The 26,370-nt window shown below is 42.6% G+C and overlaps 1 protein-coding gene across 8 annotated transcripts in view; it reads left to right on the top strand.

Moving 5' to 3' along the window:
• DPH6 (diphthamine biosynthesis 6) overlaps window positions 1-26,370 on the top strand; it is a 403,785-nt gene that overhangs the window by 192,300 nt on the left and 185,115 nt on the right. For 7 of the 8 annotated variants that reach the window (XM_045016405.1, XM_045016404.1, XM_045016406.1 and 4 more), the window contains exon 12: window positions 16,251-16,425. In XM_045016405.1, the coding sequence (XP_044872340.1) occupies window positions 16,251-16,425 (175 nt within the window). Of the gene's footprint in view, window positions 1-16,250; window positions 16,426-16,830; window positions 16,904-26,370 lie in introns of all 8 variants that reach the window. The other variant, XM_045016410.1, reaches the window with a different exon arrangement.

The following is a 26,370-nucleotide window of genomic DNA, read 5'->3' as shown; positions in this document are numbered from 1 at the left end:
TGTGTAATTAAAAGCATGTGTGTGGCAGGAAGATGCGGTCAATGTTCCGAGTATGATGAGCCTGACTCCTTTTGTTGGCAGAGACCAAGCTTATCCCTTTTAGTATATGTCTAGTGTCTGTCAGACTAGAGCTACAAACTTCCTGCCAAACCCAGGTCTGTTTGGAATGAGCCAATCTAATAGTCTAAGCCTGTAAGATCACCCACAGATCCAATTCTGTACTGCTCATGACTTCCAGGTTATGTAGCAGTTTTATGTTGGAAACTGGACTGATGTAGCAAATGCTTACGTCACTAAGGGTATGTCTACACTACAAGAGTAGTTCGATTCAACTTAATTCGAATTTGTGGAATCGACCTTACGAAGTCGAATTTGTGTATCCACACTAAGGACACTAATTTGACTTTGTGATTCCACACTAACGGGGCCAGCGTCGACTTTGGAAGCGGTGCACTGTGGGAAGCTATCCCACAGTTCCCGCAGTCCCCGCTGCCCATTGGAATGCTGGGTAGAGCCCCCAATGCCTGCTGGGGGAAAAAATGTGTCGAGGGTGGTTTTGGGTAACTGTCATCATTGAACCGTCAATCACGCCCTCCCGCCCTCCCTCCCTGAAAGCGCCTGCGGGCAATCTGTTCGTGCACTTTTCTGGTCAGTGACAGCGCGGACGCCACAGCACTGCGATCATGGAGCCTGCTGCAGTTATGGCCGTTTACACCTCCTCGCACCTTATCGTCCACCTCTTCCACAGTCAGCTGCTGAGAAATCGGGCTACTTTTCAGTGGTGCTGCAAGCGCTGGTGGACCATAGGGGACGTTTTACCAACATCAACGTCGGGTGGCCAGGCAAGGTTCATGACGCGCGTGTTTTCAGGAACTGTGGTCTGTTTAGACACCTGCTGGAAGGTAGTTTCTTCCCGGACCACAAAATAACTGTTGGGGATGTGCAGATGCCTATAGTGATCCTCGGGGACCCAGCCTACCCGCTAATGCCCTGGCTCATGAAGCCCTATACAGGCGCCTGGGACAGTGACAAGGAACTCTTCAAGTACCAGCGAGCAGCGTGACCTGTGACTGTTCAGTTTCTTTACAGAGAAGCTGAACCTGCCCCTGTTTCTTTACCCGGTTACTGTTGACTATCCTCTGCAGTTACATACCCCGTTCACCCCGTTTCCCCCACTTCCAACACACATGTAAAAATAAAATACATGTTCCATTGTTACTTAACAAAGGTTTCTTTATTAATGACTTTGCGTTAAAGGGTTGAAACTGGGACGCAGACTGTGCTGGGTAGGGTGTGCGGTGATGTAAAGACCGCCTCTGAACTCGAGGAATGACAGGCTCCTGCTCCCAGAGCAGTCCGCAGTGCCGGACAGGTTGTTTCAACGGAGCCTGCCATCCCTCCTTTTTGGGATTCTGTGTGCGGGGGCTATGTGACCTTGTGGCGGAGGAGGACGGATACAGATTCCTCTGCTGCGTGACTCTGCGGTCCAGGACAAGGACCGCTGCATAAGATCTGTAACCGCCCTCCCCCGCTACAAAGTCACGTACCCCCCCACCCACACAGAACCTGGAAACCACCTCCCATACCGACCAGGGTGCCTACTGACTGCACTGTGTGTGTGACCTGCTGCTGATCCTGCCCCCGTGTCAGTACCCTGGTAAAGGTGACCGTCCTATGCAATAACCAACCCCCTTCCCCCCCCCTTCAAACACAGTCTTCTGTGAAAAAACATGACGGAAACAGTAATTAACAGCAAAGTATTTTTAATAATTAACTAGTCAGTTAGGGGATGAAACTGGGATTGGGGCTTGGGTGAGTCTGGAAGGGAAGGACTTCTCAAAATTTAGGGTATGAGAGCTTTTGGGTACTTGAGCACTCTGCTGGGATGCAGTGACAGTTTTCACGGCCCCTGGCGCCCCTCCTTCTGGTTATTTTGGGTGAGGGGGGTATGGGACTTTGTGGCGGGGGAGGGTGGTTGCAGATACACTGCAGGGGGGCTCTGTCCTCCTGCCTGCGGTCCTGCAGAACATGCACAAGGCGCCAGAGCGTGTCCGTTTGCTCCTCATTAGTCCAAGCAGCGTTTGAGTCGCCTGCTTGTCTTCCTCATGCCACCTCTCCTCCCGTTCACTGTGTGAGCGCTGGTACAGAGAGAGGGTCTCCCTCCACTGGCTCTCCTGGTCCGCCTCGGCTTGGGAGCAGCCCATAAGTTCAGCGAACATCTCGTCCCATGTCTTTTTCTTTCGCCGCCTAATCTTTGCCAGCCTCTGTGAGGGGGATGCTGTGGCAGGTCTGGAGACAGTCGAAGCTGTGTGATGGGAAAAAATGAATGAATTCCTTGCAAAGATACATTTTTGCGAACAATGAACACAGTCTAGTCTGTGTCTGTGAACAAGAGCATGCACATCACCTATCTCGTGCGCACTCCTGCTGCAGGCAATCCGGAAAGCATAAACTCTGCCCCTGTTCCACCCCATCGCAGTGTCCCCCGACCCTTGGAATTCCGGGTTGAGATCCCAGTGCCTGATGGGGCAAATTTCATTGTCGCGGGTGGTTCTGGGTAAATGTCGTCAGTCATTCCTTCCTCCGGGAAAGCAACGGCAGACAATCATTTCGAGCCCGTTTTCCCTGGATTACCCTGGCAGACGCCATAGCATGGCAACCATGGAGCCTGTTTTGCCTTTTGTCACTGTCACCGTATGTGTACTAGATGCCGCGGACAGAGGCGATTCAGCAGCGCTACACAGCAGCATTCATTTGCTTTTGCATGACAGCAGAGATGGTTATCAGCCATATTGTACCATCTACCATGCCATTGTAAATTGGCAAGGTGATGATGGTTACCAGTCGTATTGCATTATACCTTCTGCTGCTGTCATAGGTGCCCCTGGCCAAGATCAGCCGGGGGCGCAAAAGACAAAACTGGGAATGACTCCCCGAGTCAATCCCTCCTTTATGGTATCTAAAAATAGAATAATTCCTGCATAGAATATGGGGCTAGTGTAGTAGAGATCCAGTGTATCAGAGAACCAGAGAGCACAGCCGCTCCGTGTCAGATTATGCAGGAATGATGAGCTGCATGGCATTCACAGGGGGTGCTCCTGCAACAACCCCACCTGTTGCTTCCCTCCTCCCCCAGCCTTCCCGGGCTACCGTTGCAGTGTCCCCTGATTTGTGTGCTGAAGTAATAAAGAATGCAGGAATAAGAAACAGTGACTTGTTACTGAAATGAAATGAGGGGAAGGCAGCCTCCAGCTGCTATAATTGTCCAGACAGGATATTAAGCAGTGTGGGGGAGAGGAAAACAGCATCCTGCTGCTATGACAGTCCAGGCAGTACAGAATCTTTTCTTTACACATGAAGGGCGGGGGCTGATGGAGCTCAGCCCCCTGTTGCTATGATGAAGACGGTTAGCAGGCCGTCTACTTATGGGCTGATGACGAGGACGGGTACCAGTTGTATTGCACTACACCATCTACAGCAAGGCTGATGATGTTGACGACGGATATCAGTCATATTGCACCGTCAGCCACCCATGAGGCGGGGGGGGGGAGGATGCTATAGTACAGTGCCGCAGCATCGCGTCTACCAGCAGCATTCAGTACACATAGGGGACATTTAAAAGAGTCAAGAGACGATTTTTTTTCCTTTTCCTTCTGGGGGTGGGGGAGGGGGGTACATTGACGAGCTATGCCCTGAACCGCCGCGGACAATGTGTTTGACCGTACAGGTATTGGGAGATCAGCCAAGAATACAAATGCTTTTTGGAGACTGCAGGAACTGTGGGATAGCTTGCGTCCTCAGTCCCCCCTCCCTCCATGAGCGTCCATTTGATTCTTTGGCTTTCCGTTACACTTGTCACGCAGCAGCGCGCTGAGTCTCTGCTACGCCGTCTGTCTGGCGATTTTTTAAAAATACTTTGGACCAGGCGTAACATTACAGTAATTCCCCTAATTAGATGCAGGAGTCTCCGAGCGAGATCACCCTGAGGAGGGTCACTGAAGGAGATAGAGAGCGCATGCTGCGTGAAAGCCAGCACAAACCAGGGGCCTATGCAGCCATGCTCGGGGAGGCAATACTCCCTGAACACCTCCTGAAAGCTTGGCGCGGAAAAGTGTGCTACCACGGAGCACCCAATAAGGCAGCTCTCCCCAGGAATCTCCTGCGGAGGCTTTTCGATTACCTCCAGGAGAGCTTCGTGGAGATCTCCCAGGAGGATTTCTGTTCTATCCCCATATATATAGACCTCCTTTTCACATAGTTCAGATTCCTGTTCCATTAATAATAAAAGTTTACATGTTTAAAGCACTTACCGAGTGATTCAGAGTCCGGGTTAACGGCCGGGGAGGGTTGGTAGGGGATCTTCGTGAGGGTGATGAAGAGATCCTGGCTGTCGGGGAAACCAGCGTTATAATCGCTGTTGCCTGCCTCGTCCTCCACAAACCCTTCCTCATCTTCCCCGCCCGTGAACATCGCCGAGGAACCGGCCATCGACACTATCCCATAGTCAGAGTCCACGGTCACTGGTGGGGCAGTGGTGGCAGGCTCCGGAGCATCTGTTTGCCGCTTTGGTCTTCTGGTAGCCTTGTCTCAGGTCCTTGATTTTCACGCGGCACTGCGTTGCATCCCGGCTGTATCCTCTGTCTGTCATAGCTTTGGAGACCTTCTCGTAGGTCTTTGCATTCCGTTTGTTGGAGCGCAGCTCCGAAAGCACAGACTCCTCGCCCCACACACCGATCAGATCCAAGACTTCCCGGTCAGTCCATGCTGGGGCCCTCTTTCTATTCAGAAATTGCCTGGACTTCTCTGCTGGAGAGCTCTGCATCGTTGCCGGTGCTGCTGAGCTCGCCCCGATGTCCAACCAGGAAATGAGATTCAAACTGGCCAGACAGGAAAAGGAATTCAAATTTTCCCGGGGCTTTTCCTGTGTGGCTGATCAGAACATCCAAGCTCGGACTGCTGTCCAGAGCGTCAACAGAGTGGTGCAGTGTGGGATAGCTCCCGGAGCTACTAAGGTCGATTTCCGTCCACACCTAGCCTAATTCGACATGGCCATGTCGAATTTAGCGCTACTCCCCTCGTCGGGGAGGAGTACAGAAGTCGAACTAAAGAGCCCTCTATGTCGAATTAAATAGCTTCGTGGTGTGGACGGGTGCACGGTTAATTCGAATTAACGCTGCTAAATTCGAATTAAAGTCCTAGTGTGGACCAGGCCTAAAAATCTTACTACAATTTTTGAAAGTTGTGTGTCAAATCTAGCAAATTCCATTTACTGATAAAGTAAAAGAGAATTGTCTTTTGTTTTGGATTGTTTTTTAAGAGTACATGGGCGGGGGAAGGAATAGATGTGATATAGCTCAATGTTAGCAAGGGTTTTGATACTGTGTCACGTGACCATCTTATAAACAAACTAGGGAAATATAGCCTAGATGAACCTACTATAAGGTGGGTGCACAACTTGAGAATTATGCTCAATAACTGGTGAACAATCAAGCTGAAATGGTATATTGAGTGGGGTCCTGCAGACATTTGTCCTGGATCTGGTTCTATTCGATATCTTCATCAGTGATTTTGATAATGGCATAGAGAGTATACTTATTAAGTTTTCAATTCCTCCCAGATTGGTATTGTCTGCAAGTGGTTTGAAGGAACGGATTAGAATTCAAAATGAACTTGACAAACTGGATAAATGGTCTGAAATAAATAGGATGAAATTCCATAAGGACAAATGTGAAGTACTCCACTTAGGAAGGAATAATCAGTTTCACAAATACAAAATGGGAAATGATGGCTTAGGAGGAGCACTGCAGAAAGGATCTGGGGGTCATAGTGGATCACAAACTAAATAGGAATCAACAATCATAGAATCATAGAATCATAGAATTCAAGATCAGAAGGGACCATTATGATCATTTAGTCTGACCTCCTGCAAGATGCAGGCCACATAAGCCGATCCACCCACTCCTTAAGCAAGCGACCCCTGCCCCATGCTTCGGAGGAAGGCGAAAAACCTCCAGGGCCACTGCCAATCTACCCTGGAGGAAAATTCCTTCCCGACCCCAAATATGGTGGTCAGCTGAACCCCGAGCATGCGGGCAAGACTCTCCAGCCATACCCTCTGGAAAAAGGCTAACAATATCCTATCATTGACCCATTGTACTAATTACCAGTGTGGCACTTAATTGACCTATTGACTAAGCCCGTTATCCTATCATACCATCTCCTCCATAAACTTATCTAGCTTAATCTTAAAGTCATGGAGGTCCTTCGCCCCCACTGTTTCCTTCGGTAGGCTGTTCCAGAATTGCACTCCTCTGATGGTTAGAAACCTTCGTCTAATTTCAAGCCTAAATTTCCTGACTGACAATTTATATCCGTTTGTCCTCGTGTCCACATTAGCACTGAGCTGAAATAATTCCTCTCCTTCCCTGGTATTTAACCCTCTGATATATTTAAAGAGTGCAATCATATCTCCTCTTATCCTTCTTTTGGTTAAGGAAAACAAACTGAGCTCCTCAAGTCTCCTTTCATACAACAGCCTTTCCATTCCTCGGATCATTCTAGTGGCCCTTCTTTGTACCCGTTCCAGTTTGAATTCATCCTTCTTAAACATGGGAGACCAAAACTGCACACAATACTCCAAATGAGGTCTTACCAACGCCTTATATAACGGGACTAGCACCTCCTTATCCCTACTAGAAATACCTCGCCAAATGCATCCCAAGACCGCATTAGCTTTTTTAACGGCCACATCACATTGCCTACTCATAGTCATCCTACGATCAACCAGGACTCCTAGGTCCTTCTCCTCCTCCGTTACTTCCAACTGGTGCGTCCCCAGCTTATAACTAAAGTTCTTGTTAGTCATCCCTAAATGCATAACCTTACACTTCTCACTATTGAATTTCATCCTGTTACTAATACTCCAGTTTACAAGGTCATCCAAATCTCCCTGGAGGATATCCCGATCCTTTTCCGAATTTGCAATACCTCCCAACTTGGTGTCATCCGCAAACTTTATCAGCCCACTCCTACTCTTGGTTCCCAGGTCAGCGATAAATAGATTGAATAAAATCGGACCCAAAACCGAACCTTGAGGAACTCCACTGGTAACCCCCCTCCAACCCGACAGTTCCCCCTTCAATACGACCCTCTGCAGTCTCCCCTTTAACCAGCTCCTTATCCACCTCTGGATTTTCATTTCGATCCCCATCTTTTCCAATTTAACCAGTAATTCCTCATGCGGTACCGTATCAAACGCCTTACTGAAATCAAGATATATTAGATCCACCGCATTTCCCTTGTCTAAAAAATCTGTTACTTTCTCAAAGAAGGAGATCAGATTGGTTTGGCACGATCTACCTTTCGTAAATCCATGCTGTAATTTGTCCCAGTTGCCATCGGCCTCATGCTCCGTAACCACTCTCTCCTTTAAAAATTTTTCTATTACTTTGCATACTACAGATGTTAAACTAACAGGCTTGTAGTTACCTGGGTCACTTTTTTCCCCTTCTTGAATATAGGAACTATATTAGCTAATCTCCAGTCAAACGGTACAACCCCCGAGTTTAGAGATTTATTAAAAATCATCGCTAACGGGCTTGCAATTTCACTCGCCAATTCCCTTAATATTCTAGGATGAAGATTATCCGGGCCCCCCGATTTACTTCCGTTTAGCTGTTCAAGTTTGGCTTCTACCTCAGATACCATAATGTCTACCCCCATATCTTCATTCTCATCAGTCCCTCTATCACTATTCCTTAGCCCTTCATTAGCCTCATTAAAGTCTGAGGCAAAATATTTGTTCAGATATTGTGCCATTCCAAGATTATCCCTAATCTCCACTCCGTTTAAAGTTTTAAGCGGTCCCACTTCTTCCTTCTTGGTTTTCTTCCTATTTATATGGCTAAAAAACCTTTTGCTATTGGTTTTAATCCCCTTCGCTAGGTCCATCTCCACCCGGCTCTTTGCCTTTCTCACTGCTTCCCTACACCCTCTGACCTCAATAAGGTAGGTTTCTTTGCTGATCCCTCCCATTTTCCACTCCTTGTACGCTTTCTGTTTTTTCTTAATCACCCCTCTAAGATGCTTGCTCATCCAGCTCGGTCTAAAACTGCTACCTACGAGCCGTTTTCCCTTTCTCGGGATACATGCCTCTGACAACTCCTGCAACTTCAACCTGAAGTAACCCCAGGCGTCATCTGCCTTTAGATCCCTAAATATGTTAGTCCAATCCACTTCCCTAACTAGTCGCCTTAATTTAGTAAAGTTAGCCCTTTTGAAATCGTATACCTTAGTCTCAGATGCAATTTTGATTATCCTCCCATTTATTTTGAAACGAATTAGCTCATGATCACTCGAGCCAAGGTTGTCCCCTACAACTATTTCCTCAACAAGGTCCTCGTTACTCACCAAAATCAGATCTAAAATGGCATCCCCCCTCGTCGGTTCAGCAACTACTTGATGAAGGAATTCATCAGCTATCACGTCTAGGAAAAGCTGAGCCCTATTATTATTACTAGCATTTGTTTCCCAATCTATATCCGGGAAGTTAAAGTCCCCCATGATCAAACAGTTCCTATTAGTATTTACCTCCTTAAAAACATTAAAGAGCTCTCTATCCATATCCAGGCTAGATCCTGGTGGTCTATAGCACACCCCAATCACTATCCCAGGGGAGGCTCTAGTAGTTTTCTTCCCCAATGTGACCATTGCCCAAACAGACTCCGTATTATCCATTGCATTGCTAGTTATTTCGTTACATTTCACCTCATTATTGATATACAATGCTACTCCCCCACCTTTACCTTTGCATCTGTCTTTCCTAAACAGCACATACCCTTCCATACCTGTACTCCAGTCATGGCTACCGTTCCACCATGTTTCGGTTATTCCTACGATATCCGGTTTCAATTCCCGGACCAGGAGCTCCAGTTCCTCCATTTTGTTACCTAAGCTTCTCGCATTGGTGAACAAACATCCTAATTTTTGCTGTTTGGCTCCTCTCACCCTTTTCACCCAACTTGGTAGGGACACAGTACTACCAGTATGACCTGTCGATCTAGTATCCGTCCCCCCCTCTTCCTTACAACTAACCGTCCCCCTCTGGCTATATCTGTTGTTATCCTGTTGTTCTCACTCCCAATGTATAAATTTGGCGTGGAGAGCACCTGGACCTCTCCCAACCGTCTCCCCCCAGTGTCTAGTTTAAAGCTCTTTTAATCAGATGAGCCAGCCTCCCTCCTAGAAGTCTACTTCCTTCCCTACTTAGGTGGAGCCCATCCCGTGAGAACAGTTGTCTGTCCCCAAAAGCCTCCCAGTGCCCATACATCCCAAAGCCCTCCTTGTAACACCACTCCCTCAGCCAACTGTTAATCGTCACGATCCTGTCACCCCTTTGGCGCCCTTCCCTAGGGACAGGTAGGATCCCACTGAAGATCACCTGAGCCTCAATTTCCTTGAGCGTCTTACCCAACCTGGCATAGTCTCCCTTGATCCTCTCTAGCGAGAATCTAGCCATGTCATTCGTTCCTACATGAAGGATGATCAAAGGGTTCTTACCTGCTCCTCTTAGGATCCTTTTCAACCTCAGGTCCACATCCCGTATTTTAGCGCCCGGTAGACCGCACACCCTTCTGTTCTCCGGATCGGCCCTGGTCACAGGCCTGTCCAACCTTCTCAGTATGGAATCCCCAATCACGTAGACCTGCCTTTGCCTGGGGACAGTGCGGTCCTCTAACCTATCCTCCGACCCCCCTGGTTGCAAGCTCCTTCCATTCCTATCATTCCTTGTGGTTCCCGTTAAGCCATCCTGTATCCTCCCTGGGCCCAAACTTGGTGCTGCCTCCATCGACTCCTCCCCTCTTTCTATCGGACTAGCCGCTCTTCTCTTTTTCCTTGGCCTCCCACCGTCAGCTACCACCTGCTTTACCCCTTCCTCATTCTCCAGACATTCGAACCTGTTCCTTAGCTCTATTTCCCCCTCACTGGCTCTCCTTTTCCTCGTCCTGCTTCTCACGGTCACATGCTTCCACCGCCCATCTTCCTCATCCGGCGGTCCCCCCTCACTGGCCTTAGCCCCTGCTTCCCCCTGTACCCCTGGGCATTCCCCTTCGGTCACTGCTTGCCATTGCTCCATCAGCTGCTTGAACCCCCTTCTATGCTCTACCAGGGTTTCTACCTGCAGCTCTAGACCTTGGATCTTTTCCTCCAGCAGCTCTATTAGGTGGCACTTCATGCATGCATAGTACTGTTCTGGGTCCCCTGCTAGAACCATGTACATACCGCAGCTGCTGCATGCTCTCATCCTCGGTGTGTCCTCCGCTGCTTGGCTCATGGCTGCTGCTGTCTCAGCCTCGCTCGGCGTTCTTACCTGGGGAACAGGGGGGACACGGCACCACCCCCTTCCGCCTCCCCCTGCAAACTCCCACTCAAACTCCCCTGTTGGCCGGCTCCTGGGCCGCTGCGATCAGCTGTGCTGCTGCCTGGCTGGGCGGCCGCTTTTATAGGCCCCCTCCTCCGCCTAGCTCCGCCCCCTAATCAGGGCTCAGCAGTCTGCCCCGACAGAGAGAGACACAAGCACCCCAAAGACAGACGCAAACACAAAATACCTGGCTCCTCCAATGGGAACTCCCACTCAACCTCCCCTGTTAGCGGCCCTGTTGGCCGGCTCCTGGGCCGCTGCGATCAGCGATCAGTATTTAGTTCAGGGCACCACACTTTAGGAAACAGGTAGACAAATTACAGACAGTCCAGAGAAGAGCTTCAAAAATGATTAAAGGTCTAGAAAACATGATCCACAAGGAAGGATTGTAAAAGTTTGGTTTGTTGAGTCTGGAGAAGAGAAGGCTGAGAGGGGACATGTTAACAGTCTTCAAATATATAAAAGATTGTTATGAAGAGGAGGGTGATAAATTGTTCTCCTTGACCACCTAGGACAGAACAAGAATCAATGGGCTTAAATTGCAGCAAGGGTGATTTAAGTTAGACACTAGGAAAAACTTCCTAACTTATAAGAGTAGTTAGCACTGAAACAAGTTACCTAGGGAGGTTGTGGAGTCACCGTCATTGGAAGTTTTTAAGAAGTGGTTAGACAAGCATCTGTCAGGGATGGTCTAAGTCAGGGGTTGGCAACCTTTCAGAAGTGGTGTGCTATGTCTTCATTTATTCACTCTAATTTAAGGTTTCACGTGCCAGTAATACATTTTAATGTTTTTAGAAGCTCTCTTTTTATAAGTCTATAATATATAACTAAACTATTGTTGTATGTAAAGTAAATAAGGTTTTTAAAACGTTTAAGAAGCTTCATTTAAAATTAAATTAAAATGCAGAGCCCCCAGACCGGTGGCCAGGACCTGGGCAGTGTGAGTGCCACTGAAAATCAGCTCGCGTGCCACCTTTGGCACGCGTGCCATAGGTTGCCTACCCCTGATCTAAGTAATACAGAGTCCTGCCTCACTGCCGGGGACTGGACTAGATGACCTATTGAGGTCTCTTCCAGTCCCACATTTCTATGATTCTTTGATTTCCAGAATGAAAACTAGAAAGACTCTTGCACCTTACAGTGCTTAGCAACTGAAATACTGATAGGTTGACTAACTGCTTTTCATTTAGTGTACAGAATCCTATCAACAGTTTGTGATATACTTAAAACTTGTAAACTTTAACTTCAGGTCAGTTAAGGTAAAATTCAGTTTTTGTTCATGTTTATAAAACATCTAACATCTGCGTAAATGTAGGAAGAGTTGAGATTATAATAATTCAATTAATGATAGTGCCATGCATAATTAATTATATATATATAAATAAAAAGTGGCTTTGTTATAACAATTTATTGCCAGATGGATAGATAGATAGAGAGCAATAAATTAAATTATTATATAGGTGGATATATATATATAGGTAGGTAGATAGCAATACATTTCCGGATGTGATTTGGTGGCGCAATACCTTTTGACTCAAAATATTCTTTGCATAGAAAATAGCCTAGTACATTTTCCAGGTTTGAGTAAACAGAACCATGAAATATCTATGTTAAAATATTCTCTACAAAATACTTTCTTTTAATTCAGAGTTAAATGTGCCTAGTGATGGGGATACCATTACTTCATTTAGGAAACTATTCCTATCCCTAAAATCTCTGGTTGAGAAGAAGGCTTTTCTAATATTCAGCCTAAACTTTCATTTTTAAAAATAATTACATCCCATTTCTCCTAATTTTGCCTGCCTGAACAACCATAAACAAACTTCTTTGTTAGCTTTTACACTTTTCTGGACTCTCCAGATTGTCAATATCTTTTGGAATTAACTTCCAAGAAGTGAAAGCAATACCCACAGGGGTAGGAAGTGGAACTGTTTCCTCAGTGCTCTTTTGCACTGTGTGTATGCTGTTGATCATTTTATTGGCTGCCATGTTGCATTGCTAACTCTTGTCTATTGTTCTGGCCACTGTCACCACTACATCTCTTTCATCATTGCTGCTTTCCAAATTTTTACCTCCCGTTGAACATCTGTGTTTGGGATTATAAATACCGAGAACAAGAATACTTTCATTTTCATCATACATAATTTGGTATTCTCTGTGAATTTATTATCTTAATATGTACCCTCTCTCCCAAGTCAGTAATGGAATATAAATATATAAAGTTAAAGGATTCTACAAGTGATAAAATGATTTTTTTTTTAGTGCTGCATAAATTCTTTTATAGGAAGCAAGTTCTTTGCTTTTTTCCATTGTGCAACAGTGAGGGCTTTATTACTTATTCAAGTTAATAAGATATATTTTCCACTACTTAGTAATAGCTCTACTAGTAATTGGATCTGTGTTGCCTTCCCTAAGATAAATATCCATGGATCCTTATTAATGTCATGCCCAAAAATTTACAAAATCTTCCTATATTTTATCCCAGTATACAATCAGTGGAGAAGAGGTCCAAAAATAATGAAATTAAGTTGCAAGCTTGCAGTTGCTACAGAGTGAATACAGTTTATACAATATATAGTAGGAATTATGCAACATAGCAGCACTATAGTAAAGATAAATAATCTGTGATTCAATCATTATTGCTTTATTACCAGTCTGAATACTACTGAGATTGCCTTGCCCCATACCAATCATAACCATTTGATTTGATTTTTTATTCTCTCTTTCATTTTTTGTCTAAACCTGGTGTATTTCAAGCAACCACTTTGTGGATACTGTTACAAAAATTAAAAATATCATCATAGATATATGAACATAAGCACAAAGGGGAAGAAAGAAGGGAAAAGCATAAAAAGTTATAACCCTAAAGAGAGGGTTGGTTTATGTGAAACACATTACTATTTTAAAGTAAATATGCCATCTTTTCCTTTTTAAAACTATTTGTCAAAAATTTTTATCTTCTGTTAGTGAAATTATATAAAGAAACTAATGGAAAATGCATACACCTTTGAGATAATGGTAGAGTTAGAGCATTGTAATGTGATAAATGCCAGTGCAAATACTGTGTCAAAATAAGTCTGTGGACAACATTTCTGTGACAAGATGCTATTCCACTGCCACTATTTATATTGCATCAAATGCAAATAAAGTTAATTCTGTTCAAATATTATTAATGGTGCTCTCACTGTAACCAAAGGGTGTAGATGTGCTAGAGTGACAGTTTTTTCACTTGACTTTTCATTAAAAAAAAAATTTCTGCCTTAGCCACAGTAACTGAAAGAGTATATTTTTAAATGTTTTCCGTATATTTATTGTATTGAATTTCTGAATGATTGGCTAGTATTTTCTAATTCTATATAATGGTAAGGTGACCTGATAAAAGATTGGTCAGCCCTGGTTTTATCTGGCATGATATGAGACAGCAATAAAATTATCCCAATGAAGATCTGAGTTTGCAGTGTACTCGGTTTCAAAAGCAGTCAGAAACTGTAAAGAAATAAAGGTTTCTATCTACTCATCCTTTGTTGTCCTGTGTCTGGTGTTGTATGTTCTTAATTTTTCCTCTTGAGGTATGGAGACATCAAAGGGGATTGATTTTACAGTCCTTTAGGAGAATATACAGTAGTATGGTATGTTTTTCTAGGCAACTCTGTCCTTGCTGGCCTGCCTGGAATACAGAATCCTCGAAGACTTTCTCTCAATTTGTAAACGTTTATTTATGGTCCTGCACAAACAACACTGATCTGGGCCAGCACTATATGGGGCAAATAAATTGCATCCTGTGAAGGGGTGAGGAAAAAGAAAAACAGGGAATTGGGGAGGAATTGTCACTGAGTCACTTCAGAATTGTAACCCAGTTCTCAGGGCTTCTTCAGGGAAATCACCACTCTACACTGCCCTGTACTCAGTGCTGAGCCTTATGGTTCAATCAAGCCCCAAGAGTTAGAAGAAAATCCTTAATTAACTCAGAACCTGAAGCTATTGAAAAGAAATTGTGTTTGTAGTCCACAAGGGGGTGACAACTCTCTCGAGGAATAAAAACAAAAATTACTTAAAGAATTACAGAAAGAGAAGGTGGGTGAGGTAATATTTTTGTTGGACCTGCTTCTGTTAGTGAGAAAGACAAGCTTTCAAGTTTACACAGAAAAAGAGCTCTGTGCAAGCCCAAAATCTTGTCTCTTTCACCAACAGAAGTGGGTCCAATAAAAGATATTACCACACCCACCTTGCGTCTCTCATCTCCTGGGACCAACACAGCTGCAACAGCACTGGAGACAAGAATGTAAAGAATAATAGGTGTATTTGGGATAATGTCTCTTATAACAGATCCACAGTCCCCCACCCACCTTCCCTGCATGGTTGGAGAATTATTTGCATTACTTTATGTGGTACGTTTTCTGTTCCAGTGGATTGTTAGCTCTATTACATACTGTTACCCTTGCCTGGCTCACAATGAGCCACCTCACATGGGACTGGTTAGCTGCTGTGAAATTTTAAATCTATGGACAACACACTGTGTATGATGTGATCATTTAGACCTAAATTATATATTGAGGTCCTGACCCAGGTAGCATAAGAACACTGAGATCGCTGATAAACTCAGAATTATGCAGCCATGTAAATTGATTATGAAATAATTTAATTACTTCGTGTGGCTCCTGAAATAAGTTAGTTGGGAATGGGCAGTACCAGAAGAGGCTAAAGCACTGCATAAAAGGGAGTGGGGAGAGATGACCTCCTGAGGTCCCTTCCAACCCTGAGATTCTATGATTCTGAGATTCTATGAGAGGCTTCTAGGAGATGCAGGCAGCCATCCAGGGTTACTAATCCACAAAGACATGGTGTTCTCTTTCTGCATAGCCTAAGAGAAGAACATGGCAGGTTCTATTCCTTACTGTACAGCTCGTAAAGCTGCACAAGAGCAGTTCTCCACTTCAGTATATTTTAAGTACAGTCCCTCCTCCTGCGTCATCCTCTTCTGCTCCTCATGTTACTGCATGTCTTTTGCTCCCTCATTTGCATAGCTAGCCATACAATCCCCTATCCCTTCATGTGGAGCTTATAAAAGAACAGGAAAAAAGGTTACAATCTGGGAGGATGCAGGAAAATCACTTTTTAAGAATATTTATGTAGCACAAGCAGACTTGTGCTGCATTTTGGTCAAAAGAGAAATCATGCACACATTTGCATGGCTGCATAATTGCATTATGCACAGAGACCTGGCTATGGGAGTTCTCGCTAGTAATATGCTAGGAGCACAGACCCAAGGGTACAATAAATTTGCAAAATTGTCTTGAAAATTTAGCAGCCCAAGCAGAAAATCTACTCACCCATCCTTATGATGATGATAATGGCGGGGTGGTGGGCAGAAAGAGGAAATGTTTTGCTTGCCTGTAGTGAAAAAAAGTTACTTTTCCTGAGTAGAATTTTACAAGACTGTATTATAAGATACTTCCTGAGAACAAGCATTTACAAGTCATTTTCTGTTGAATTTCTGCTGAGAGTAAAATGTCACCTCTTTATGTGTGGACTGTAAACTTAATTCTTCTTCAATAGATATAGGCTCTGAGATGCTGCTCTCTTATTAGCTCTTTTTAGTGGCTCGTTTTCAATAGGCTAAATCATTATCTATATAATATCACACACACACGCATATATTTATGAATGAATGAACAGGTTGGACAAACACCTGTCAAGAGCAGTCTAGGTTTACTTGGTCCTGCCTCAGTGCAGGAGGCTGGACTTGATGATCTCTCAAGGTCCCTTCCAGCCTTATATTTCTATGAGTATGTAAGATAATCATATAATCTTTAATGGTTTGTGTTTTCAGAGTATGTGTAGAAGCCCCATTGCTTAATGGAGTACTCTTTTGGATGGATTGCCTTGCACATAAGTGTGACGTTACGATCGGTGATGTGCACTGTTATCAAAAACAGATCATGCATGTACAGAGCATTTCTCACTGGGCACCTGCTAACATAGGACCTTATAGTCAGTCCATCAAGGTAAGCAATCTTTGTTACTGTATATGAACTATTTTCCAGTTAACAAAGTTATCAGCTCTTTTCATTTATTTTAATCTGCATAGAAGGGAGAAAAAACAAAGCTTGCGCCTTTTTGTAATATGTTTTTTTAAAAAAACTACAAAAAATGAAAAATATGAGTATATACATTTAAAATTTTAAAACCTCTGTGTATGACACTTTTTCAATTATTTTGCTGCAGTTTTTCAAACCTTTCACTCTGTGATCATCAGGCAGGGCTAAGGACAATTATTTCTTTCAGAGCATCACTCTGTGCAAAACCAGTATATTGAGGTTGTACACTATAATTATAACAGTAAATAATTATAGTACATGTATATTTCCATATGCTTTCTGAAATTTAACTATTCATTGAAAACATTTCAGGGCATTTTATATTCTTTATGTTCAAAGACAAGAAGTTCATACTTTTTCTTAGGAAATCAACGCTTAAACACATGTAAGTAAATTCCCTTATGAGGTTCTAGATATTAGTATTGCAGTACATAAAAGCAAATCAAGACTGATGAAGTATTTAGTACTTTTAAAACCTATATTTAAGACAAAGTGGACGGGACATGATATGATGCTTAACAAATTTGAAAGAGTAACCAGGCAGCCCACTTCCCAACTCCTAATGCCTTCCTGAGTAATAGGGAAAAGTCTGTCTTTAACCTTACAAAGAGAATTTGTATGCACTCTTCTCTCCACCCTCCTGTCTGTACAACAGAAAGAAGACCTAGTCCAAACTATGCTATTACTAGTAGGAGGATCTGTAGCTAGGGTGACCAGTTAGCGTGTGAGAAAAATCGGGATGGGGGTGGCAGGCAATAGGAGCCCATATAAAAAAAAAAGCCCCTAATATCGGGACTGTCCCTATAAAATCGGGATATCTGGTCACCCTATCTGTAACTTTCACAATATTTTATTTCATATATTGCAATTCTTCTGAGTTGTCTTCTGATCTGCAAACAAACCTATTATTATACTGTTGCAACAATGTTTTGTTTTGTGTGGTGTTAACTACATTCCATGTGTGTGGTGATGGCTTAGGCTAGATATCAGGTGAACTCACCAAGGAAGGACATAGAGGGTGGTTATCACATATAACACATCATTTATCTTTGTTTACCTATTTAAAGAAGGTTCATTTGTCAAGAGTAGGAAGTTGCTTTGGTGGACCTTTTCTTCACTCCATTTTAAACACTGTGGGTCATGCTTTGGCTGGCTCTGCCTGGTTTATTCAAATGAGAAAATGCAAAGAACCATACAGTCATTTTGAACCCGTACTGGGGGAACCACATTCTGACTGTAGTGCACAGGCGCTGAACTAAGTGAATATCCTAGACCTGGCACAATCTGGGTTCGGGCCAGTACATAGGATCAAAACTACTTTAGTAATACTGATGGATGATCTGCTGCTGCCAATGGATTGAGGATGGACATCCAATTTCATCCTCAGAAATTTCTGCAGCATCTGATAGTCAACCATAGGATACTGCCTGAAAGAAATGGTGGAGTCCAAAGGAATATGTTTAAATTATTCAAGTTCTTCCTGGAGAGATGCATCGAAATAGTAGATGCACGCCCCCTACTAGACTCCTCACTTGTGGAGTCCCAGAAGAATCCGTTCTTTCTCTGGTCCTTTTCAAAATCGACATGAGACCACTAGCTGAACTGATAACACAACATGGACTCATGCCAGCAATATGGAGATGACATACAGCTATGCTTATCCTTTACTTCATCCGACCATACCACTACCACCAAGATGGCAGCATGCTTGAGTGAGATCATTTCATGGATAAAGAACAGCTGGTTGGAGCTAAGCGCAAGCAAAACAGGGGTGATGCTGATGGGCAAGGGTAAGCACTTTGCAGAATTTGCAGTCATGGTGCAGTCTCCTTTGGTTGACGGTACATCCCCACAGTTGGCCAATTCAGTCTGTAGCCTAGATCCCTCTGTAATGCTAATCTCTCACATAGTAGCATCCACAAGCAATACTTTCTGCCATTTCTGGTTGGCTAGGAGACTCCAGCTCATCCTACCAGAGGTTATATATGTCTTCAATACCTCCCATCTGAACTACACCAGTGCAGTATAAGTGGACACAAAGACATCAGCCCTTAGAGAGCACCAACTAATACCAAACACTCCTTAGCAATACTGACTGCCACGAGCATATCAAAACTATCCCCGGACCTCTACACTGGTTTCCTGTAGAATATCAAGTGAGGTTCAGAGGATGGTCCTCATCTTCAAGGCACTCAATGACCTGGGCCAGGCCTATCCAAAGAATTGCCTTAAGCTCTGTGATGAAGATCATGGTTGACTGTTCCACTCCTCTGGCACACTTGAACTTTCTGCTACCAGGGTAAAGCTTGTCTGTGCAGGAGACAGACCTTTCTCAGGTATTGGTCCCAAACTCTGGAACAAACTAAGCCTGGAACTAAGGATAACCACAAACCTCACCACCTTCCACTTTGAATGCAAAGCATTTTTTTTAACTTGCCTTCTCTAACATAAAAACATAATAGCATGTACATTTAAACACACACACGCGCACACCAAAATTTTCCAAAACACTCCACTGTCAACATTATTCTCCTCCTAAGGAGAGGATGAGAGAAAGCATAAACTCCATGTGTCAGATATTAGTCACACAGTATTGTACTTATGTCGGTTCCCGAATATTAGAGAGATAAGGTGAATGAGGTAACATCTTTAATTGGACCAACTTCTGTTGGTGAGAGAGACAAGCTTTTGACCTGCACAGAGGTCTTCTTCTGGTCTGGGAAAGGTACTAAGAGTGTCTCAGCTAAATACAAGATTGAACTGGATTTATGGCTTATTATAACAATCTATAGCCCACTAACCCTCCTTTTTGTTCTATGACTGCAGGGGTGTTAATAGGCCACTCTATCTTGCATGGTCTCTTAGGATATGTGCTAATTACTTATGCTGAACTACGTGATCTTCTATTTAGCTGTGACACTGATTACACCACACATTGGGGGGGGGCTGTTGTCTGATTTACTGGATGAAGGTAGGTACCTCTTTAAGGGGGAGAGAAAGAGAGAGAGAGAGAGTAATTTTGTGACAGAACATGTCAGTGTGGGCACACTGACCCATTCCCCGCCTTCCTCCCAGTGACCGGAAGAGAAGGAAGGTTATATAAATACATGCTGAGTAGGAGAAGCCCTCTTTTACCTGAACCAGGTGGAGCAGCACTCACCCTCCCACACATGGAAGTGGCAAAATACCAAGTTTGGTCAGGAACCACTGTGGGCACTGCACTAGTCGTTCCTTTCTTGAAGGGTGGGCTGGGAAGAAATTTTTCCCTCACCACCACCACCTAGGTGAAGTGCAGGGATTTTCACCTTCCTCACAGCGGGTTCATGAGGCTGGAGGGATTCGTTGAGGGTAAACATGGAACAGGAGTTAGGCTGTGATGTTGCAACTCATTATGTTGCCGTGATTGCAGATGTCCAGTGCAGGTACTCCATAACGAAGTGATATAGTGATCAGATAAATGGATTGGTAAAGGATTTAAAGGAGGTATTCATTAAATGAGCAGAAACAAGGCAGGTTCGGGGCTACTTTGGCTGGTACAGCAGGGAGCCAATCCTCCACCCTTTATGACCCACCTTAACCCTCATTCAAGGTGGAGGGATGGTAAGCTCCCAGCAGCAGGTGTGCTGGGGACCATGATGGGAAAGGGAGAGGGCTGACAGAAGTCCACCAGATATGTATTGAAATGATCATGGAAATACCTGCACTATATATGTTGATTTGCTGGGTACTCCCAGACAGTTAATAACCAAGTTGCAACCTAATTAAACCACATCCAGTGTCTTCTGTCCTTCTTCTGGCATAGCTGGACAATCTAAGAACCTTTCCCAGACTTGAAGAAGAGCTCTGTGTATTTTGAAAGCTTGTCTATTACAGAAATTAGTCCAATAAAAGATATGACCTCACCCACCTTGTCTCTCTAAGATGTTAATCATGTCACTTACCTCACTACTGAAAGGTGGTTAGATACCCTACAATAATAAGGGCAGGATAAGAAACTGTATATAATAAAATAGAGCTAGTGCTAATGTTTAATCCAGCCTCCCTGAAGAGGATGGATTGAAGATAAGGATAACCCTGATCCTGCTTCCCCTTACTTGCCACACTGGTCAGAAGATGAAAGAGAAAGCACATGCTCTGCTCTTTCAAAGGGTTGTGGAAACTCACTTGTAAAATTCAGTCAAAATTCTTTTAAGGCTGTTCCATTGCTGCATGGCCTATTTATCTATAATGTCATATCTTTGAAAATGCTGTTGACCAGGCTATTTATCTGTGATGTAAGATCTTCAAAAATGTTGTTTCCCAGGATTAATTTTCTCTTTCTCTTCACTGATTGATATGCTAAGCATTCTTGACTTTTTTGCTTTCTCTATCTTGCAGTAATCTAACTACAAAAAAAACCTACAAGATTTTCTCTCACTTATTTCAATCAGAAAATTATCTTCTTTTTTCTAGTATAACTTTATTTTATTTTACCAAAATTGTGTATCTGTTTACTAAAATAGCATATAAAATATATACCCTAAAGTTTATTCTTGAAAACACCTTACTGAAAAATACACAAATGCACAATGCAACATACTTACCCTTGGAAATATGTCAATTTTAAGCTCAAATATGGGTCCCATATAATTTTGAATGCACCTTTTACAAAGTGAAAAGCTTCTCGTTGACTGTGTTTGGAAATCTATTGAAGCTAGATGCGTGAACATGTTATTCAGTTCTTTGTAAAGTCGCTGGCAGAACAATTTTAGTAAAGCATTTCAAAATTGTTTTTTGGAATAGACTATTTTCCAGTATGTATAAAGTTGGGGGGGGTGATTTTATAAGTATAGTAACAGGAATAGACTGGGAAAAATAAAAATCCTTTGTGCATCATCCTGGAATGTTGACATTTTGATCAATCTTGCATGTTTGAAGAGCAGAAATTTATGGATCTTGTAATTTTGAAGTGTTAATGCCTTTATCTTTTACATTTTGAGACCTTGGTTCTAATTTGATTATGTCAGAAGTAGAAATAAGTAGCTGATCTTAATGGTTCCTAGCAAACTTTTGTTTATATTACAAAATCACCATGCATTTTTGCACAAAATTGTCATGCTTCTCTGAATAGACCCAAGACTGTAACAGCAAGGGTATGTGGCAGCCAAGATTGATGTGCATTGGCATAAATACTGTCCTGGCAACTGAAATTTAGTGGAGGTAGTCCATGCAAATTACAGGTATTTGCACTACAGGCTCAACAAATCACTCAGAAGAGCATCCATTTAATTCTGTAGAAACCTTGCAGGATCCTGCCAACTGAAGCATGAGAAAAAAATGTTAAAATTAGAAATATACCATGAGAGTGTCCTTCTGACCCCAGGCTGACAGAAGCAAAACAACACTTACAGAATGTAGTTAGGATCTGGATTTGATTCAAAATATTTATAGCAAAATCAGAAGTCATTCCCTTTCTTGAAATTGCATGCTTTAAAATCAACCCCAAAGCTTCTGTTCATAGTATGTAGGATATAATCTGTGGTAGGATATAAAGTGGCTGACTTTCCCATTTGTAGGACAAAATTGTTTGTGATAACTTAACATATTTTTCTTGGCTCAAATCTTTTACTGGTGCAGAAGCCTCTGTCCATCTGAGTGTTCATCTGTCAGTAACTTCAGTATAAAATATACATCTATGCTGTAGTAATGACTATGCTTCTGGCCTCAGTAAATATGGTACAAGTGTACTTAAATCCAGGATAATGTGAGATTACAAACTCTGCCTTGCTTCTCATAGGCAATAAACCAATTATTTGCCACTGTTTAGCCCTGTGTTACATCTGTCAAGAAAGTCAGTTGGATATTGCACTCAGTAGCAGTGGATTTTAGCCACTTTTAAAGAAGGATTTAAAAAGGGCTGTTTTCACCCTCACTGGAGAGAAGGGCAAATTGCAATATCCTCTTACAAGTGGGGCATTCAACTCTGTGAAAAATAAACAACCATAATAGCTGTAGTAGGTTATCATCATGTATGTGGACCAGCACTCTTTGCCAGTCGGTTTCATAGATAGTTGCTGACATCAGAGGGAGCCATTGATACTGTTGAAAATGGTAATTAAACTCAGCATGAGCCCCGACTGCCTTGACCATCTTAAAGCTCTCACTTCTCTCCTTTTCCTGAGTCTCTTGCCCCACCAATCTCATTCTAGCAGAGAGGGGAACTAAATTCTAGAAATGAACATGAGTTCAAATACATATTTTTATTTATTTTACTTTCACCATGATAAATGGCAGTTCTCGACAAAGGGTCAAATTCTCAGCTGGTGTAAATTTGCTTAGTTCCATTGACTTCAGCAGAACTTTGGCAGATGTATGCCAGCTGAGGATCTGGCCCAAAATCTTAATAGAATGCATGTTTAAAAGTGGCACGTGGAGCTGTAGGGCTAGACGGAAGTTTTATATTTAAATGTTGAACCAATATTTTTAAATTAAAAATAGCCTTTTAGCAACATTTACAGAATTTAACATCACTTATTTTACCTGATTGTAATTATTTTGCTACTGTGTGTTAAATACAAGGAGACACGTTTCTCTTGAGCTAGTTTTTTTTATTGCTGAATGCAATCTACAAGTTCGCTGAATATTTAAAAAAAAAAATTCTTCCACAAATGTGAAATTTGAAGTAGATTCACATTGCAAAATAAGACTGCCTGATTCATGTCTTCCATAGATGCATGACATTGTATAGTATCTCAAATTACAATTTGATTATAATATATCAGTCAGATTGCAACATATGTAGTGGTATTTACAATGAATGATACTTCATAGTAGAGATGCTTGGATAGTAGTGAGCCACCCTGAAGAACAGCTTTAAGGGTAAAAAATATGTTCCATATTAAAACCACAAGATAGATGCCTGATGCCGTATACAGTAGTGTCTGTTATCTGAGAGTTACACAGAATTGTCTTCCACAGAATTTTTCTTCAGTTAATGTTATACTAGTTATGTGTAACACAAGACTGTACTGTGCATCGATATTGAGGCAAAGGAAGGTATAAAAGTAGAGACCTCCTTGTAGAAGTGAGGCAGTACAGGGAAAGCACTGCATCTATTGGAGGAATGATACAGGGCAAGCAGCAGCTGGTTGGAAAAAATGGCAACAAATATTGATCACAGTATTAGCAAATCATTCAAGTAAGATCAGAATCCAAGTTAGCATGTTAACATGCACCAAACAGATGTCTGTACTAGATAACTAAGCTGAGCCATAACACCTAGGCGTACAGATCTGAACAATAAAAATGTACAAATGATGCATTTTTAAGGGGAAAAAGAAGCTAAAAGTGAGTCATCACAGTCTGTGTATCTGCCTTTTAGTATTGCTATTAGATTCATGAGGATACAAATGAGAAAATTACATAACTGTGGAAAAAGTAAAGCAAGAATTCTTCTGAAGCATGTCATGTGACTCACTGGCTATGTCTACACTGCAGTTAAAAACCCAACAGCTGGCCTGTACCAGCTGACTCGGGCCAAGGGGCTGTTTAATTGCCATGTAGGCATTCGAGTTTGGGCTGCAGCCTGGGTCCCCAGAGCCTGGGCTGCAGCCCGATCCTGAACGTCTACACGTCAATTAAAAAGAACGTTAGCCCGAGCCCTGTGAGCCTGAGTGAGGTGCCATGGGCCAGCCACAGGTTTTTAATTGCAGTGTAGACATTCCCTCAGTAGCCCAGTGAAAGATGGTTAGTGCTGACAACTGTTGATCAGTGTGATCAGAAATTTTGGGTGAATCTGTCATTCCACTGTGAGAATGACAAAAGAAATATCAATGTCTGCCTTAATTTTTCTTGTTGAAAGTCCTTTAAAATCAGTGTGTGTGATATTTAGTACTTATGAAAGTACGGGACTGCTATCTGTTGTAGGGTTTTATACTGCTCTCTGTTTTTACCCCACAGCCTCCCCCTTTGTCGTTTGGTAACAATCTGAAAGTTTTAAGAGCTTTGCTCATTATCTAGAAAGGATTCCTGGACATAAGGCAGCATCTCAGGGGCCAGGGTGCTGGAGATCTTCAGAGATGGGCAAGTCTGGGATTGTTACCACGTGGTTGTATTTTCGTATTATTGCTGCTTCTCTTTGGAGAGCTAGCATGAGTATGTGTGCTCATGCAGGGGAATCCCAACCAGAGATTGTAGTGTAGACATAGCCTTAAACTGCAGCATCCACAGCTGGATAGAGTACTCCAGATGAGGCTTCAACAGTGCCAACTAGAGCAGGACAATTACTTCCTGTGTCTTACATATCACACTCCTGTTAATACAGCTCAAAACAGTATTAACCTTTTTTGCAACTGCATCACATTATTGACATATTCAATTTGTCATACACTATAACCCCCAGATCCTTTTCAGCAGTATGATGGCCTAGCCAGTTTTTCCCCATTGTGTATTCATGTTCCTCAGTGTAATAATTTGTACTTGTTTTTATTGAATGTCATCTAATTGATTTCGGACCAATTCTCCAATTTATTATTCTCATTTTGAATTCTAATCCTCTCCTCCAAAATGTCTGCAACTCCTCCCAAACTGTCTCCAACTTTTATAAGCATGCTCTCCACTCCATTATTCAAGTAATTAATGAAAATATTGATCTGTACCAGACCAGGGACACAGTCCTGCCAGACCAAGCTTTTAAGTATGGTCTTTAAGTACCCTAGGATGGATTTCATTAGGTCTTGCTGATTTGAATACATCTAACTTAACTAAATATTCTTTAACGTGTTCTTTCCCTATTTTGGCTTGTGTTCTTTCCCCATTGTTGTTAATATTCATTTTGTTAAGTATTTGATCACCAATAACCTTTTTTATTAAAACTAAAGCTAAATGGGAATTAAACACCTTTGCCTTCTTAATATCATCACTTTTCTTCATCTTTCTTTTGCTTCTAATATTGCCTTTTATGTCCCTTCCTAGGTATAATTCATTTTGTGCCTTCGCCTTTCTGATTTTGTACCTACATGTTTGTGATATTCTTTTGTACTCATCTGTAGCATTTTGTCCATGTTTCCACTTTTTGTAAGATTCTTTTTGGCCTCTGACTATTCTTTCTTTCCTTCACGTCAGGATATTTTGTGTGATGCCTTTAATAATGTGTCTCTGAGAAACTTCCAGCTCTCCCGAACTTCTTTTTTCCACAATGCTGTAGTGGATAGTAAACTATCCAGTTATTACTTTGGTATAACAGTGTCATTCAGGGGTGCGGATTATATCGACCTAAGTGCTGGTGTAGCTTCTCCCGCTGACATAGCTACCCCCTCTTGCAGAGGTGGAATTATTAAACCAATGGGAGAATGCTCTCCTGTTGGCTTAGAGTGTCTTCACCAGATGTGCTACAGTGGCACATCTGCATTGGTGCAGGTGCGCTGATGCAAGTTTCTAGTGCAGACAGACCTTTAGATTTTCTCCCCATAGACTTTACCTACCAGTAAGTCCATTGTCCTTATTCTGTGGCTCTCACTCCTTCCTTTCCTTAGAATCATTATGTCTATCATTTCATGATCATTTTTCATGCAAATTGCCTTCAGGCTTCAGATTTGCAACCAGAATCAATTCTAAAACGTATTTCTCCCGGTTACTTCCTCCACCTTCTACAATAAGAATTTAACACCAATATATTCCAAGAATGTACTGGACATTTTGTGTTTTGCCATATTACATTTTCAACAGATGTTTGGGTAATTAAAATCCCTCATTGCTACCAGGTCTTTTGTGTTCTAGAAATGCCTAATCACCCACCTCCTCCTGATTTGGTGATCTATGACATCTACCATGAGGTTGCCCCTCTATTTTTCTCCTTTTTTCTTTACCGAGAGA

This window comes from Mauremys mutica, chromosome 4 (genome assembly GCF_020497125.1).
Source record: "Mauremys mutica isolate MM-2020 ecotype Southern chromosome 4, ASM2049712v1, whole genome shotgun sequence".
Lineage (NCBI taxonomy): Eukaryota > Metazoa > Chordata > Testudines > Geoemydidae > Mauremys > Mauremys mutica.
Note: the sequence above shows the minus strand (reverse complement) of the source record. Positions and strands in the feature narration are given on the sequence as shown.